Here is an 18,348-nt window from a genome sequence, read left to right as displayed (position 1 = left end):
GGAGCCCCCCAAAATAAAGTCTGACACTGTTTCCACTGTTTCCCCATCTATTTCCCACGGAGTGATGGGACTGGATGCCATGATCTTTGTTTTCTGAATGTTGAGCTTTAAGCCAACTTTTTCACTCTCCTCTCTTACTTTCATCAAGAGGCTTTTTAGTTCCTCTTCACTTTCTGCCATAAAGGTGGTGTCATCTGCATATCTGAGGTTATTGATATTTCTCCCGGCAATCTTGATTCCAGCTTGTGTTTCTTCCAGTCCAGCGTTTCTCATGATGTACTCTGAACAGAAGTTAAATAAGCAGGGTGACCATATACAGCCTTGACGTACTCCTTTTCCTATTTGGAACCAGTCTGTTGTTCTATGTCCAGTTCTAACTGTTGCTTCCTGGACTGCATACAGATTTCTCAAGAGGCAGATCAGGTGGTCTGGTATTTCCATCTCTTTCAGAATTTTCCACAGTTTCTTGTGATCCACACAGTCAAAGGCTTTGGCATAGTCAATAAAGCAGAAATAGATGTTTTTCTGGAACTCTCTTGCTTTTTCCATGATCCAGCAGATGTTGGCAATTTGATCTCTGGTTCCTCTGCCTTTTCTAAAACCAGCTTGAACATCAGGAAGTTCACGGTTCACGTATTGCTGAAGCCTGGCTTGGAGAATTTTGAGCATTATTTTACTAGTGTGTGAGATGAGTGCAATTGTGCGGTAGTTTGAGCATTCTTTGGTATTGCACATCTATACATGACCACTGGAAAAACCATAGCATTGACTAGATGGACCTTTGTTGGCAAAGTAATTTGGATAAAATTTTAAAGGCTGAGAACTTGTAATTCTTTCCATAAACCTCACTTTGCAGCAGAGTCAGCCCCCTCTGCTGGTCCATTATATTGATGTTTGCTGATTAAATCTAATGAGCAAGAAATAGCTGTCAGGTACTGTGAGGGTCTGAGATTTTATACATCTAAAGTTTTATTGGAACACAGTAAATGAGCCCATTTATTTACACATTATCTATGACTGCTTTTACACTACAGTTCCAGGAGAAATGGTGTGGCCTCCAAAGTCTAAACTGTTTGGTATCTGGTCCTTTACAAAGAAGTTTGCCATCAGGGATCTAATCCAAAGAACCAAACTAGTTGTGACAAGCAAACTTCCGTTATCAAATCAGCAGTGTCCAACAGCTTGGGGCTGAGTGGGCCCAGAGTTCACAACCTGCAAAGATGACTTGGGTCCTGTAATATCTCCTCCTCCCATGCTGCCTCCGTCTGTACCTTGGGAAGGTGGGGGTGTTCCTTGAGCATTTCATAAAGGAATAAAAAGCCGGGTTAATGGAAGGATGTTTGCCATCCAAGGAGAACCAACCCCTCATAGTCAACAAGAGTCTGAAATGCAGTACTTGGGTGTAATCTCAAGAATGACAGAATGATCTCTGTTCCTTTCCAAGGCAAACGATTCAATATCACAGTAATCCAAATCTATGCCCCAACCACTAATGCCAAAGAAACTGAAGTTGAACCCTTCTATGAAGACCTAAAAGTCCTAGAACTAACACCAAAAAAGATGTCTTTTTCATCACAGGAGACTAGAATGCAAAATTAGAAAGTCAAGAAATACCTGGAGTAACAGGCAAGTTTGGCCTTCGAGTACAAAATGAAGCAGAGCAAAGGCTAATAGAGTTTTGCCACTGGTCATAGCAAACACTGGCTTCCAACAACACAAGAGAAGACTCTACACATGAACAGCACCAGAAGGTAACATCAAAATCAGATTGGTTATATTCTTTGCAGCCAAAGATGGAGCAGCTCTATACATTCAGCAAAAACAAGACTGGGAGCTAACTCAGTTAGCTAACTCAGCTAGCTCAGATTATGAACTCCTTATTGTAAAATTCAGACTTAAATTGAAGAAAGTAGGGAAAACCACTAGACCATTCAGATATAACCTAAATCAATCCCTTATGATTATATAGTGGAAGTGAGAAATAGATTGAAGGGATTAGATCTGATAGAGTGCCTGAAGAACTATGGATGGAGGTTTGTGACATTGTACAGGAGGCAGTGATCAAGGCCATCCCCAAGAAAAAGAAATGCAAAAAGGTGAAATGGTTGTCTGAGGAGGCCTTACAGATAGCTGAGAAGAGAAGCTGAAGATAAAGGAGAAAACGAAAGTTATACACATCTGAATGTGGAGTTCCAAAGACTAGCAAGGAGAGATAAAGTCTTCCTCAGTGATCAGTGCAAAGAAATAGAGGAAAACAATAGAATGGTAAAGACTAGAGCTCTCTTCAAGAAAATTAGAGATACCAAGGGAATATTTCATGCAAAGATGGACACAATAAAAGACAGAAACAGTATAGACCTAACAGAAGCAGATGATATTAAGAAGAGGTGGCAAGAACACACAGAAGAACTACTCAAAAAAAGATCTTACTGGCCCAGATAACCACAACAGTGTAATCACTCACTTAAAGCCAGGCATCCTGGAGTGCAAAGTCAAGCAGGCCTTCAGAAGCATCACTATGAGCAAACTAGTGGAGGTGATGGAATTCCTGTTGAGCTGTTTCAAATCTTAAAAGGTGATACTCTGAAAGTTCTGCACTCAATATGCCAGCAAATTTGGAAAACTCAGCAGTGGCCACAGGACTGGAAAAGATCAGTTTTCAATCAAATCCCTAAGAAAGGCAATGCCAAAGAATGTTCACACTACTGCATAATTGTACTCATCTCACATGCTGGCAAAGTAATGCTCAAAGTTCTCCAAGCTGGGCTTCCACAGTACGTGACAAAGAACTTCCAGATGTTCAAGCTGGATTTAGAAAAGGCAGAGGAACCAGAGATCAAATTTCCAATATTCACTGGATCATTGAAAAAGCAAGAGAGTTCCAGAAAATCATCTACTTCTGCTTTATTGATTATGCCAAAGCCTTTGACTGTGTGGATCACAACAATCTGTGGAAAATCTTTCAGGAGATGGGAATACTAGACCACCTTACCTGCCTCCTGAGAAACCTGTATGCAGGTCAAGAAGCAACAATTAGAACTATACGTGGAACAATGGACTGGTTCCACATCAGGAAAGGAGTACATCAAGGCTGTATATTGTCACCCTTCTTATTTAACTTTTATGCAGAATACATCATGCAAAATGCCAGACTGGATGAAGCAAAAACTGGAATCAAGATTGCTGGAAGAAATATCAATAACCTCAGATATGCAGATGACACGACCCTTATGGCAGAAAGCAAAGAAGAACTAAAGAGCCTCTTGATGAAAGTAAAAGAGGAGAATGAAAAAGTTGGCTTAAAGCTCGACATTCAGAAAACTAAGATCATGGCATCTGGTCCCATCACGTCATGGCAAATAGATAGGGAAACAATGGAAACAATGAGAGACTTTATTTTGGCGGGGGGGGGGGGGCGGCAAAAATTAATGTGGATGGTGACTTCAGCCATGAAATTAAAAGACACTTACTCCTTAGAAGAAAAGTTATGACCAACCTAGACAGCATATTAAAAAGCAGAGGCATTACTTTGTCTGCAAAGGTCCGTCTAGTCAAGGCTATGGTTTTTCCAGTGGTCATGTATGGATGTGAGAGTTGGACCATAAAGAAAGCTGAGCACCAAAGAATTGATGCTTTGGAACTATGGTGTTGGAGAAGACTTGAGAGTCCTTTGGACTTCAAGGAGATCAAACCAATCAATCCTAAAAGAAATCAGTCCTGAATTTTCATTGGAAGGACTCATGCTGAAGCTGAAACTCCAATACTTTGGCTACCTGATGCGAAGATCCAATACATTGGAAAAGACCCTGATCATGGGACAGATTGAAGGTAGGAGGAGAAACGGACGACAGAGGATGAGATGGTTGGATGGCATTACCGACTCAATGGACGTGAGTTTGAGCAAGCTCCAGGAGTTGGTGATGGACACGGAGGCCTGGCGTGCTGCAGTCCATGGGTTTGCAAAGAGTTGGACAGAACTGAGTGACTGAGTCTTCTGAACTGATGTATGGATGTGGGTGGTAGGCCAGATGTGAGTAGAGCTACACTTCATCTTCCTCTCAGGAGTAGATGACAACACTCTCAGAGCAGGATTTGCATAGGTGCATCTGGTCCACTTCAAAAGGGAGATGTGAATCTGCTCTTTGCTGACTCAAAGGCAGCAGCCAACAGCTTGGGCAACAGGTCCAAAGTTTGGAAAAAGGAAAATGAAAATTGGTGACAAGTAGGTCTGGGAAGGAGAGGTATGTTAAAGGACCTCCCAATATAGGGACAGGAAGTTAAGAAATTTGTGTCCCAAGTAAATGCCCATCAGAGAGCATCCATGGCCAAGAAGGAGTTCACAACTCAAGCAAACAAGATAACCTGCCATGGTGTTAGATAACCTGTCAGGTGTCAGGACCTCTTTACTACTAACAAAGGCCAAGCAGAACCCCAGTGTAACACCCCTACCCAGGACCAGCCAGCTACCTGTGCTGTGTGGGTTACATTAAACCCCTTCTGTCATGGATGAGGTGATATTGTCCTCTCTGGAGTAGATGCATTTTCTGAGTCAGGAGGCTGTACCTCCCCATGGACCTGTAGAATGCTTCTTCTGGAACCAAAGAATCTGTGATGGTTTTCAAATGTGTCTTAAAATCTCAGCCACTTCTTCAGTCAGTTCAGTTCAGTTGCTCAGGCGTGTCCAACTCTTTGTGACCCCATGAATCAGCACGCCAGGCCTCCCTGTCCATCACCTACTCCCAGAGTTCACTCAGACTCATGTCCATCGAGCCGGTAATGCCATCCAGCCATCTCATCCTCTGTCGTCCCCTTCTCCTCCTGCCTCCAATCCCTCCCAGCATCAGAGTCTTTTCCAATGAGTCAACTCTTCACATGAGGTAGACAAAGTACTGGAGTTTCCGCTTCAGCATCAGTCCTTCCAATGAACACCCAGGACTGATCTCCTTTAGAATGGACTGGTTGGATCTTCTTGTAGTTCAAGGAACTCTCAAGAGTCTTCTCCAACACCACAGTTCAAAAGCATCAATTCTTCGGCGCTCAGCTGTCTTCACAGTCCAACTCTCAAATCTGTACATGACCACTGGAAAAACCATAACCTTGACTAAGATGGACCTTTGTCAGCAAAGTAATGTCTCTGCTTTTTAATATGCTATCTAGGTTGGTCTCGGAGAAGGCAATGGCACCCCACTCCAGTACTCTTGCCTGGAGAATCCCATGGATGGAGGAATCTGGTAGGCTGCAGTCCATGGGGTCGATAAGAGTCGGACACGACTGAGCGACTTCACTTTCACTTTTCACTTTCATGCATTGGAGAAGGAAATGGCAACCCACTCCAGTGTTCTTGCCTGGAGAATCCCAGGGGCAGGGGAGCCTGGTGGGCTGCCATCTATGGGGTCACACAGAGTCAGACACGACTGAAGCGACTTAGCAGTAGCAGCAGCAGGTTGGTCTACTTTCCCTCCAAGGAGTAAGCGTCTTTTAATTCATGGCTGCAATCACCATCTGCAGTGATTTTGGAACCCAGAAAAATAAAGTTTCCACTGTTTCCCCATCTATTTCCCATGAAGTGATGGGACCAGATGCCATGATCATAGTTTACTGAATGTTGAGCTTTCAGCCAACTTTTTCACTCTCCTCTTTCACTTTCATCAAGAGGCTTTTTAGTTCCTCTTCACTTTCTGCCATAAGGGTGGTGTCATCTGCATATCTGAGGTTGTTGATATTTCTCCTGGCAATCTTGATTCCAGCTTGTGCTTCTTCCAGCCCAGCGTTTCTCATGATGTACTCTGCATAGAAGTTAAATAAGCAGGGTGACCATATACAGCCTTGACGTACTCCTTTTCCTATTTGGAACCAGTCTTCCATTTCCAGTTCTAACTGTTGCTTCCTGACCTGCATATAGGTTTCACAAGAGGCAGATCAGGTGGTCTGGTATTCCCATATCTTTCAGAATTTTCCACAGTTTCTTGTGATCCACACAGTCAAAGGCTTTGGCATAGTCAATAAAGCAGATATAGATGTTTTTCTGGAACTCTTGCTTTTTCCACGATCCAGCAGATGTTGGCAATTTGATCTCTGGTTCCTCTGCCTTTTCTAAAACTAGCTTGAACATCAGGAAGTTCACGGTTGACGCATTGCTGAAGCCTGGCTTGGAGAATTTTGAGCATTACTGTACTAGCATTTGAGATAAGTGCAATTGTGTGGTAGTTTGAGCATTCTTTGGCATTGCCTTTCTTTGGGATTGGAATGAAAACTGACCTTTTTCAATCCTGTGGCCACTGCTGTTTCCTAAATTTGCTGGCATATTGAATGCAGCACTTTCACAGCATCATCTTTCAGGATTTGAAATAGCTCAACTGGAATTCCATCACCTCCACTAGCTTTGTTCATAGTGGTGCTTTCTAAGGCCCACTTGACTTCATATTCCAGGATGTCTGGCTCTAGGTAAGTGTTCACACCATCATGATTACCTGGCTCATGAAGATCTTTTTTGTACGGTTCTTCTGTGTATTCTTGCCACCTCTTCTTAATATCTTCTGCTTCTGTTAGGTCCAGACCATTTCTGTCCTTTATCGAGCCCATCTTTGCATGAAATGTTCCCTTGATATCTCTAATTTTCTTGAAGAGATCTCTAGTCTTTCCCTTTCTGTTGTTTTCCTCTATTTCTTTGCATTGATTGCTGAGGAAGGCTTTCTTATTTCTCCTTGCTATTCTTTGGACCTCTGCATTCAGATGCTTATATCTTTCCTCTTCTCCTTTGCTTTTCGCTTCTCTTCTTTTTACAGCTATTTGTAAGGCCTCCCCAGACAGCCATTTTGCTTTTTTGCATTTCTTTTTCATGGGGATGGTCTTAATCCCTGTCTCCTGTACAATGTCACGAACCTCCATCCATAGTTCATCAGGCACTCTATCAGATCTAGTCCCTTAAATCTATTTTTCACTTCCACTGTATAATCATAAGGGATTTGATTTAAGTCATAGCTGAATGGTCTAGTGGTTTACCCTAATTTCTTCAATTTAAGTCTGAATTTGGCAATAAGGGGTTCATGATCTGAGCCACAGTCAGCTCCTGGTCGTTTTTGCTGACTATATAGTTTCTCCATCTTTGGCTGCAAAGAATAGAATCAATCTGATTTCGGTGTTGACCATCTGGTGATGTCCATGTGTAGAGTCTTCTCTTGTGTTGTTGGAAGCCAGTGTTTGCTATGACCAGTGTGCATTCTCTTGGCAAAACTCTATTAGCCTTTGCCCTGCTTCATTCTGTATTCCAAGGCCAAATTTGCCTGTTACCCCAGGTGTCTCTTGACTTCCTACTTTTGCATTCCAGTCCCCTATAATGAAAAGGACATCTTTTTTGGGTGTTAGTGCCAAAAGTTCTTGTAGGCCTTCATAGAACCATTCAACTTCAGCTTTCAGTGTTACTGGTTTGGCATAGGCTTGGATTACCATGATATTGAATGGTTTGCCTTGGAAACAAACAGAGATCATTCTGTCATTTTTGAGATTGCATCCAAGTACTGCATTTTGGACTCTTTTTTTGACCATTATGGCTACTCCATTTCTTCTAAGGGATTCCTGCCTGCAGTAGTAGATATAATGGTCATCTGAGTTAAATTCACCCATTCCAGTCCATTTTAGTTTGCTGATTCCTAGAATGTTGACGTTCACTCTTGCCATCTTGTTTGACCACTTCCAATTTGCCTTGATTCATGGACCTAACATTCCAGGTTCCTATGCAATATTGCTCTTTACAGCATCGGATCTTGCTTCTATCACCAGTCACACCCACAACTGGGTATTGTTTTTGCCTTGGCTCCATCCCTTCATTCTTTCTGGAGTTATTTCTCCACATTGGGCACCTACTGACCTGGGGAGTTCCTCTTTCAGTATCCTATCATTTTGCCTTTTCATACTTTCATGGGGTTCTCGAGGCAAGAATACTGAAGTGGTTTGCCATTCCCATTCCAAACCAGTGGACCACATTCTGTCAGACCTCTCCACCATGACCGGCCCATCTTGGGTGGCCCCACATGGCATGGCTTAGTTTCATTGAGTTAGACAAGGCTGTGGTCTGTGTGATCAGATTGACTAGTTTTCTGTGATTATGGTTTCAGTGTGTCTGTCCTCTGATGCCCTCTCACAACACCTACCGTCTTCCTTGGGTTTCTCTTACCTTGGACGAGGGGTATCTCTTCACAGCTGCTCTAGCAAAGTGCAGCCGCTGTGCCTTACCTTGGACGAGGGTACCTCCTCACGGTTGCCCCTCCTGACCTTGAACCTGGAGTAGCTCCTCTGAGCCCTCCTGCGCCCGTGCAGCTGCCACTCCTTGGACATGGGGTTGCTCCTCTTGGCCACTGCCCCTGACCTTGGGCGTGGGGTAGCTCTTCTCCCCCTTCTTGCCACTGCACTGCCCTGAGCTTTGACCTCAGCTCCAGGGAAGATATTGAGCCAGAGCCACCAGCTCAGCCACTAGACTCCTGATCCACCGGAGCTACCCCTTCTTCAGTAGGGGAAGCTTGTGTCTCTTGAGTGGTGGAGACTTTGGAGTTCACAGTGGCAGAAGTGATGTGATACTGTTTCCTAGATTAGGTTATAAAAGCCTGCATCTTAAATCCTGTGTTCTCACTCTGTATTTTTTGCAGGGGGAGTAGCCAGCTGCCTTTCACCATGCAGCCCTGTGGAGAGAGGGCTTGTGGGGAGGAACTCTGGCCCAGATGTGAGCTTGGAGGTGAAGCCTGCTCCAGGATGGCCTCTAGAGACTGCACTGCCCTGAGCTTTGACCTCAGCTCCAGGGGAGATCTTGAGCCAGAGCCACCAGCTCAGCCACTAGACTCCTGATCCACTGGACCCAGCAGGCAATAAATGCCTGCTGTTTTAAGACATTGTCTGCTATAATTGGTCTAATTTGTTACACAGCAGTAGAGAATTAGGTTTCTCACCCAACACTGACTCCAGTGGGAATACATGCTTCGCAGAAAACTCCTGTCCATGGAGTTCACTGACCTACCAGCTGCCCCAGAGGCTGAATTATGGTGCCAGATGCAGACAACAGCTGGCAAGGTCAAGTGTGTCCTGTGACACAGCTTGTGCCTTTTATAAACCAGCAGTGGTCCCTCCCGTGACCAGAGTGTACAGTTCTGGGAGTGAGGGGCAGCAGTGAGAATGGCCCTCACTGTCACAGGCGACAGCCCATCCATGAGGTTTTCTGCACTTTAGACTTCTCGGGGAAAAACAGCAGGTGGCTGCTTCAAGCATAATAGCTGTCATTAATGTTTGAATATATATTAATTAGCCACTTCAATTTAGTTCAGTTGCTCAGTATTGTCCAACTCTTTGCGACCCCATGGACTGCAGCACACCAGGCGTCCCTGTCTATCACCAACTCCCAGAGTTTACAAACTCATGTCCATTGAGTTGGTGATGCCATCCAACCATCTCATCCTCTGTCGTCCCCTTCTCCTCCTGCCTTCAATCTTTCCCAGCATCAGGGTCTTTTTCAATGAGTCAGTTCTTCGCATCAGGTGGCCAAAGTATTGGGGTTTCAGCTTCAGTAATCAGTCCTTCCAATGAATATTTAGGACTGATTTCCTTTAGGATGGACTGGTTGGATTAAAAACCATTAAATATTAATGATTTATACATTTAACATATAAAATATTTGAAATTATATCTAGCTTATGAAAATTTTAATACTTGTGCCCCAAGAGTTTGGTTTTCTATGTGTTCACTGTCTTTTCATCCAATTTTTCAGGAGGGAGGCAGAGCACTGTGCATTGTCATGCTGTGAAAATGTGTTCAATAAAACCTAGATATGCTTTATTAGGACCAAAGAACTTTATTTAAATATCTAAACAACACAAAGAACTAGTTCAGCATACAACACACTTCCTAGTCTTCACAGAGAACTGAATTTTTCTATAAAGACATTGGTATTCAGGAAACACAAGACAGTCAAAATATCTAGAAAACTCACAAGATACTTTACACACAGTTGACAAAATAATAAATCTTGGTATTTTAGATTTTTCTTTGTAATTGCTTTTAAAAGTTCTAATGATTAAAAACAAAATTTAAGATTGGAGACTGAAAACAGGGTTCAAAGGCATTTCCACTTTACTGTACATCATAAATCTCATAATCCAAGTGCCCACCTCTGTGCTCATTTTTGGCAGCCTCAGTCATCAGCTGTAATACAGTTTTATCCACAGGGATAAGAGAAGTCCGATTGTTACAAGGAATAAAAATTGTGTAATCATAAAGCAGGAATACCAAGCAACAGGGTGAAATAACAATAAGTGTGCACACTCTTCATTCAAGAAATGTTTTAGAATCTCTAGCAGTAATATGAGCACCAAAATTACTTCTTTACCTAAGTTAGGGGGGAAAAAGTAGAACAAAAAGACATATCCATTTTGTATAACCTCTATTCTCTGAATGTAATTCTTATTTTCTCTTTATACGAATGGCTATAGAGGCTCAATTTATTTGGGGATTTTTCAACAGTCACAGACTCAAGATCAGTGTACAGCAAGCTGAAAGATGAAGAGTAAATACAGGACAGATACTCTCTCTACCAGCCCTCCCCCTCATTCTCCACGAGACCTACTGCTGCTACTTCTGCCTTCTTAAGGCCACTGCCAAAGAGGAAGCGCAGAAAGCATGCTACTAGTCCAGAATAAAAGTACCTTGAAGTAGAAATACTTTTTGAGAAAACAGGGAACAGTCCCCCTCCCCAAAAACCACTACAGACTTTAGAGAGGAATGTGCAAAAGAAAGGGGAGGACCTAAAAAGAATTGTCTGTGGTTCCTAGAAATTACTAGAAAATTATTCTCATATTATCCATTATTCAGCCTAATAGTAAGTGACATTTACCATACTACTACAGGTTTTAGAAATGTGACTTGCTCCTTATTAAAAAATACATTTTGAGTCATTTAAAATTTGGCACTGAATCTTAGAATGATCCAAATACACTTCAAAAGTCCTAATTTTTCCTGAGTTCATCAACTCGTCAGTTGGTTGGGATGTTGCTTTTTAGAGATTCATCTCAAACCATCACTTCTGGCTCAGTCTTAGGCAAACTGAGCAAAGAAGCTGCTTTTTAGAGCAGGGTGGTTTGGTAACGGATTATTCAGAAGAAAAGGCGGGAGATGGGAGGAGATGGAGAGGCAGACACACTGCTCATTTGTCAGATTCCTCTAGTGAGCATCTAGAGACAGGCCCAGGAGTGGCTTTGTAGTAACTAGAAAGGCTACAATAGTAAAGATTTTAAAAAGTTCATACTAGTACTTGATGCCAGTTTCCCTACAAAAATATAAAGCAACCTAAAAAAAAACAAAACTGTTGCCTGACCAGCAGGCAACACAAACATAAGACCCATAACAATAACAAAACAACCACAACCATTTATTAACCAGCACAATCTAGCCAGCAGAGTCAACTCAAGCTACTACAACTGCTGCCTCGAACTGAAAAGGCACAAAGCATTCAATCCAGAGAAGCCTGGGCATGGAGAAAAGGACACTGTCGCAGAGCTGCTGCTCCACATCCGACTTCCCACCCACGATACAGCAGAATGACCAGCTAGAAGAGAACGCAAACTTACACGCACACACACCAGTTAACGGTGTTGTTAATTTATTTGTTAATGACAGAGTGAAAGCAATGAATGATTTTTGAATATCTACTAGCCCTTAACTAATAGCTTATAGTCACTCACACTGCCAAGATATTTTGACAATTTTAAGGTTGACAGAAAATTATTAGTGTACCTACTTCATGATGTACCATCACTTTAAAGGAAGTCACGTAATAAAGCACCAGTTTAAAACCCTATTTTTGCTACTCCTCTTCAATAAATGACTAAGTTACTTAAAAGTATGCAAAGATCACCGCCTTCATAGCTAGTGAAATCTTGCTGGCATGAAGAACAAACCTTAATCTTAAATGGTATTTTAGGCTGCAAAAAAATATAGGTGGGGTTTGTTACACAAAAATCTTCAGTTTGTTCTAAAAAAAATTCTAAGGCAAAATTATTTTAGTAGTGTAGTGTAAAAAATAAGCTTATTATTATTTAGCAATTAATAGTGTCCACTTAAAAGATAACATTCAATTAATTAAACTGAGGAAAACGGAGTATTCTTACTTGTAATTGGCTTGTCAGTATGACTATTCCCGGAGTATTTTCTTCTGTTCTTATTTCTAATACATAAAAACACAAACACTTAATCTTAGTATTCAAACTAATGATTTTTCTAGAAAATCCATAATCCTAGGACTTCAACTGTGCTTCTTTGGACAAATATTTATTCAAACAACAAAGAATTTAAATTCTTTTAAACTATTTTAAAACCTACTAAAAATCTTTGGCGTATTTAAGTAAAAATGGATTAGGTTAACAAATTTCTACATTTGATAAATTATTCAATTTACATAATAAGTGCTAACTGCTATCAGCTACAAAATTAATTTAAAACAATAAATTATGCTCATAAAATAAAAAATTCTGAATGAGGCTGCCCTTAGTTGCAAGATTCAAAATTTTAAGTAGAGTTACAGAATTCATGGATTTTAAGAGTTAATGGAGCATTTGTTCCAAATACTCCAAATCAAATGTGACAAACACTTAACTGAAAAGAGCAGGCCTCATTTCATATTTTTTGTGCCAACTTCAAAAACTTATATATACATTCAGTTTGCCCAAATCCATGAGGTTTTCACAATTGTAAGACTTCTTATATTCTAATTTGGAGATTAGAGGCAGCAGATTTGTTTGCCCACTGAGACTATTTCTTCATAAGAATTATACTACCTACTTCCCAGACTGTTTTTAAGATTACATGAGAAAATGCAGTGCCTGGCACCTGGAAAGCATTCATTAATGCTATATTTCTTCCCCTATTAGTAGCTCTGCCACTTATTAACGATGTAGGCTTAACCTCTGACTCTTCATCTCTAACATGGGAATACAGCATGCCCTTTCTACTTCAGAGCTGGCTATGAGGTTTAAATGAGATAACTGTGAAAGCATTTTATAAAACAGTAAACTACTTTTCAAGTTTAAGTTATCTACAATAATAAGTAAATATAATTGTTTCACTTTATATAAGAGATGTATTCAAGAAAAGTTCTATACTGTAAACCAATTCCTACAATCAAATTATATTTTTAAAGCATAAGGAGATTATTATTAAAAGAACCCTAAAGTCAATACCTTCAAAAAGCAAAGTATTCTTTTGAATGTGAAAATGCAACACCTTCTTTTTCTGCTACCGAACATATAATATTCCACACACATACACATATATACTATTTGCCTTTGTGTAAGTCCAGACTTTTCTACATTATTTTATATTCAAGGCAGGGTACATTTTTAGAAATGATTTCTTTTCATCATAGTAAGTCTTTTAGTTAAAAGTCTTTATGATAAAAATCATAAAGAGATGTTTTAAAAGTCAGTTTGAAAGACAAATTAATAGTACCTCATATAGTCAAGTTCTATCATGTTAAGTACCCTAGACACAACATTTCCACACAAAAGTAAGAATGCTTTAAAAAGAATATTGATACATTGCTTCTATCTATCAGTTACAGAATTATAACCAAACTTCAACAAATGAGGCAAAACTCAGGTTGGCTTTACTAGTTATATGAGCTACTTTGGTTAACTGCCCCAATTCTCAACTTTTTTTTTTTATTTCCACTAGTGTGGTAAATATTCCTGCAAAGTACCTTCATTTCTTAAGTGCTTCAGCAAAGAAGTTTCCACATTATTAAGTGGTTAAAATTTTTCAATAAACTTCATTATTTTATTTGTGATTTTTTTTTTTCACAAGGGCTGGGCCAGACTTTACAGTTTACACAAAAAAAGTGCTTAAAGCAATTAGGAGTGTAAACAAAACTGAAACAGAAAACTCTTAAAATTGCTATTTTCCAGTAGTTTACATAAGAACATGCTAATAATAAATCAACCCTGCCTAGTCTCTAATCCTTTGAGCAGCTCCACTAGGAAACATCCTAGTTTAAGTTTAAATTGACTTCAGAGTATGGAAAGTGCACATCTTTAAGGTATTTCACAATTTTGACTGACTTTTTGTTTTCCTTATTTAATATCAGTGAGGTTTTGCTCCAACTGCTATTTCCTTCTATCAAGTCCTCAACTTTTGTCTCATACAAAAATAAAAATTAAGGATAATCACAGACATTAGGGTTATGTGTAAAGCAAAAATAAAGACCTAGGTTACATGTATATCTGTATACAAGGAATGGTTCACTCTAATTAAAGTAAATGAACATTCAGTTCAGTTAGACACGAATTTGGTAATTTGTTTGGCACCTGTTCTAATAATTAAACAAAAATCTCTAGGTTCTATTTCCCAGAGTTACAGCTGGCCAAGGTAAATGAGACCAAAAGTGGCTTGTTAACTGAATTTTAATTAGTTAGATGATGATATATGCTGATATACTGTTAATGTTTCTGAAATAAATGGCAAAATACAAACAGTTAATTTACCTTAAAATATCTAGTTAAAACTGCCATATTTTGCTTTTAACACATTTTCAACTTGTATAATATAATGCTTACATCCGTTTTTCCATTTCTTATTCATAATAATTGAAGCACTGGCAAAAACCAAACATTTGGATAATTATTTCAGTTCTACATTTCATTTAACAAGCTAATCCTACGTTAGTTAGCTTTCTGGTCTTGAGTCTGTCAAAAGACCAAAGAATAGTGATGAACTGAAATTATGGCCAGATGAAAAAATAACACAGATCTATCCCAAGACTTTCTTATAAATTCAAAAATAACACAGATCTATCCCAAGACTTTCTTATAAATTCAAATTCCTAATTTCATTTTCTTAAAAATCTGGAAGAAATAATCATGAAACTTAAGTCAGGATAAAAAACAGTTGCAATTATCAGTACACTCTGACATTCTTTCTTAAAGGCTACATGTTCCTTAACACTTGTTTAGAAGATGGGGAAAGGAGAAAAGACGAATGAGACTAAAGGAGAATAAAAACTTCCACTGATGTTTAAAAACAAATACCCCCATAATGTCAACAGCTGATAGTTTTGAAAAGTTAAGAGAGTTAAAAGTTAAAAATTAGCACTAAATATCTTTAAAAAAAAAATCACAAAATGTCTATTTCAAATATTATATACCTCAAAATGGGTCCAAATATTCAAATATGTTCAGTAAACAGAGATACATATTTTTTTGATTGGAAAAGCATCTGAGGACTTGAGAAACTATACAGAAAATGAAAAAATAGCAGCCCCACTAATTTAAAAGCCATCAGCACTAGGCTACCATTGTGCATAGCCACTGAAGAAGTCTGTGGAATGTTTAGATTTGCTCACGAATGATGCTCACTGTTAGATATGTTTTGTACAGCAGTGGTGTTATCAAGGCCCAGTAACGTTCCAAGGTAAGACTGTTCTCTAGGATCGAGCATCTGTTCGGGTCGGACTGGGTGAACTATATTTGCAGGCTGAGGAGTAAGCGTGTATTTCTCCAGAAAAGCTAGGTCAGCGGCTCGAGGGTAATCCGCAGCCGGCGGCTGGGGTGACAAGATCTCGTGAGCGGGGGGCGGGAGGGTGGTGGTGTGGCGCACCAGGTCACCCTGCGTGTCAGGCATCTGCACCGGGACCAGCGTCACCGGGACACACACTTCGGCAGACACGTTCTGTAGCATGGTCTTGGCTTCCGACTGGTAGACTTTGGGCTGGTCCATGTATTGTTTTGTTTCTGTTTGAAAGATCTTATCGTCAGATGAGTACTCTACCGGCAAGGACACGAGTTTTTCCTCAGAAGCACTGAGAGGGTCGTCGGGAGACTTTATGCCGTGAACGTGGTCAATGTGGTATTTCAGCTTGTCCTTCCGTTTAAATGTTGCATTACAGTGCTGACAGTTGAAAGGCCGGGCATCAGAATGAATGACCAGGTGTTTTGTTAAAGTTTTCTTAATTCTAAAAGATTGATTGCAAATTTGACACTTGTATGGTTTTTCACCTGTTTGAACACAAATGAAATTAACTGTAAAATACATTCAGTTAAGACAATAAGATTAAGTAAGCAGTTAATTTTCCACGTGAATACTTACAAGAACTTAATAAAAGCAATTAATATATGCTATCACAAAGTGGAGACAGTATAATAACTGGTAAAGAGAAAAAGAGAATGAACTCAAACATCAGAAAGATCTGGGTTTGAATTCTAGCTGTACCACTTACCAGGCAAACCTGGAGCAAACTCCCCAACTTCTAAACCCAATTTCCTCACCTGTTAATAGTACCTGCCTCACAGACTGGTGAAAGGACTGAATGAGAAAAGTAAATAATAGTGCTTAGCATTATCCTGGCACACGGTGAGTACCTGATAAACTCACGCTATTGTTACTACGGCTTGCTCTCACTATAGCCCCTAAAGAAGTAAAACGAGAGCATTTGATTTCTTCCTATCAAGAAGCATTAAAAACTAAAACAGCAACTCTGACTAACCTGGGGCTTCGGATTGGAACAAGAAGTAGTAATACTGGTGTCTACAGCCCGAGATTAAAATAAGGACAGTTGATCAGGATCAAGAATAATGAGGCCAGTTTTTGGCTGTGCTTGAGTCAGGTTCTCACACTGTAGCTTTTGTTTCTTCCTATTAACAGTATAAATTCCTAAAGTAGCCAGGGTGGTTGGTTAATCCCCGAAAGGAATGATTTTGTTAGCTTATATGGAGAGAGGGACTTTGAAGATATGATTAAGCTTAAAGACCCTGAAGTGGGGAGATTAACCAGGTAGGCCTAAAATCACATAGATTTTTAAAAGCGGTTCTAACTGAAGATGAAGGGTCGGACAGCTGTGACAAGAGGACTCAAACCCACACTGCTGCTTCTGAAAACGGAAGGTGGAGGCTGGGACTCAGGAAATGTGGCAGCCTCTGGAAGCCGAGAAGATCTCAGTTTACGACTAGTTACAAAACTAGAACCTCAGTCCTACACCTGAAAGTCAATAAATAATCCAACTGAGTGGGAACAGACTCTTCCCTAGCGACTCCAGAAAGAATGAAGCCCTACTAACATTGACATTTTTAGCTTGGGTCATTCTTCTCACCTTATCGAGCTGTAACATCACAAGCTTGTACTGGAAGCCACTTGCATGAGAGAGATAGATAAGACAAAGTGAAGAGTCTAATATGAGTCCCAGAAAGAAAACAGAGTATAGGTCAGAAGCAGAATTTGAAAGAAAAAATGGCTGACAATCTTACTAAATGAAAGGCATCAAGTCACAGATGCAATAAGTTCTATATATCTCAAAAAATATTAATACAAAAGTGGGAAAAAAACATATCTGGGCACACTATAAAAAACTACCAAAGATAAATAAAAGAAAAATCTTAAGCAGCCAATTAAAAAGAAATTCCTTTTAAATGAGCAACAATAAGACTGACGGTATATTTTTCAACAAAAACTGGAGAAGGTCAAAGAGGAAAAAATGACATTTAAAATACTGAAAGAAAAATAACCACTAACATAAATTCTACAGTCAGCCAAATGTTCTCCATAAAGTAAAATAAAAACATTTTCAGATAATCAAAACCTAAGAGACTTTGGTGCCAGCAGATATGCACAAAAGGGAATTCTTCATGTGAAAGAACATGACTCCAGGTCGAAGAATGGTAATGCAGAAAGGGATGAAGAATGAAAATGAATAATACAAGTTATTTAAAGCAAAATAACAGAAAAATAAGGTCTTATGTCATTTAAAGTATATGTAAAATTAAAACATGCACAGTGCATAAAGGGTGAGAGAGATGAGGTGTCGTAAGGTTTCTGAATTGTCTGAAAAGGGATGATGAGCTAACTTGAGATAGAGTCTAATCATTTAAGAACACACATTGTGATCTACAGGGTGACTACTAAAAGAATACTGAAAGAATACAGTAACAACTAAACCAAGGGGAAAATGGGTAATAAAAATACTTCACAATTACAAGGAAGTGAAGACAAGGGAAAAAGCATTAAGTAACAGATGGGACAAGCAGCACAGCGACAGTTCTGGGAACGAGGTCTCCATGGAATGTGGCCATGCTCCTTTTATTTATGCCGTGCCTATGACTGCTTTCATGTTGCCACAGAGAGTTGCGTGCTTGTGACCTGGACTGCTGGGCCCACAAAACCGTTAATGTTTACTGTCTGCTGCTGCCGCTGCCGCTGAGTCGCTTCAGTCATGTCCCACTCTGCGACCCCATAGGTGGCAGCCCACCAGGCTCCCCCGTCCCTGGGATTCTCCAGGCAAGAACACTGGAGTGGGTTGCCATTTCCTTCTCCAATGCATGAAAGTGAAAA

At 40.0% G+C, this 18,348-nt stretch overlaps 1 protein-coding gene across 1 annotated transcript in view; it reads right to left on the bottom strand.

Moving 5' to 3' along the window:
* Window positions 1-13,811: 13,811 nt before the first annotated feature.
* The window catches only part of ZBTB41 (zinc finger and BTB domain containing 41), a 31,775-nt gene continuing 27,238 nt past the window's right edge, over window positions 13,812-18,348 (bottom strand). Inside the window, exon 11 of the mRNA XM_040263720.1 lies at window positions 13,812-16,022. Coding sequence (XP_040119654.1) covers window positions 15,367-16,022 — 656 coding nt within the window. The 3' untranslated portion in view covers window positions 13,812-15,366. The remainder of the gene's footprint in view (window positions 16,023-18,348) is intronic.

This window comes from Oryx dammah, unplaced genomic scaffold (genome assembly GCF_014754425.2).
Source record: "Oryx dammah isolate SB20612 unplaced genomic scaffold, SCBI_Odam_1.1 HiC_scaffold_21, whole genome shotgun sequence".
Classification (NCBI taxonomy): domain Eukaryota; kingdom Metazoa; phylum Chordata; class Mammalia; order Artiodactyla; family Bovidae; genus Oryx; species Oryx dammah.
The sequence above is the reverse complement of the archived record's forward strand: the minus strand, read 5'-3'. Positions and strand labels throughout refer to the sequence as shown.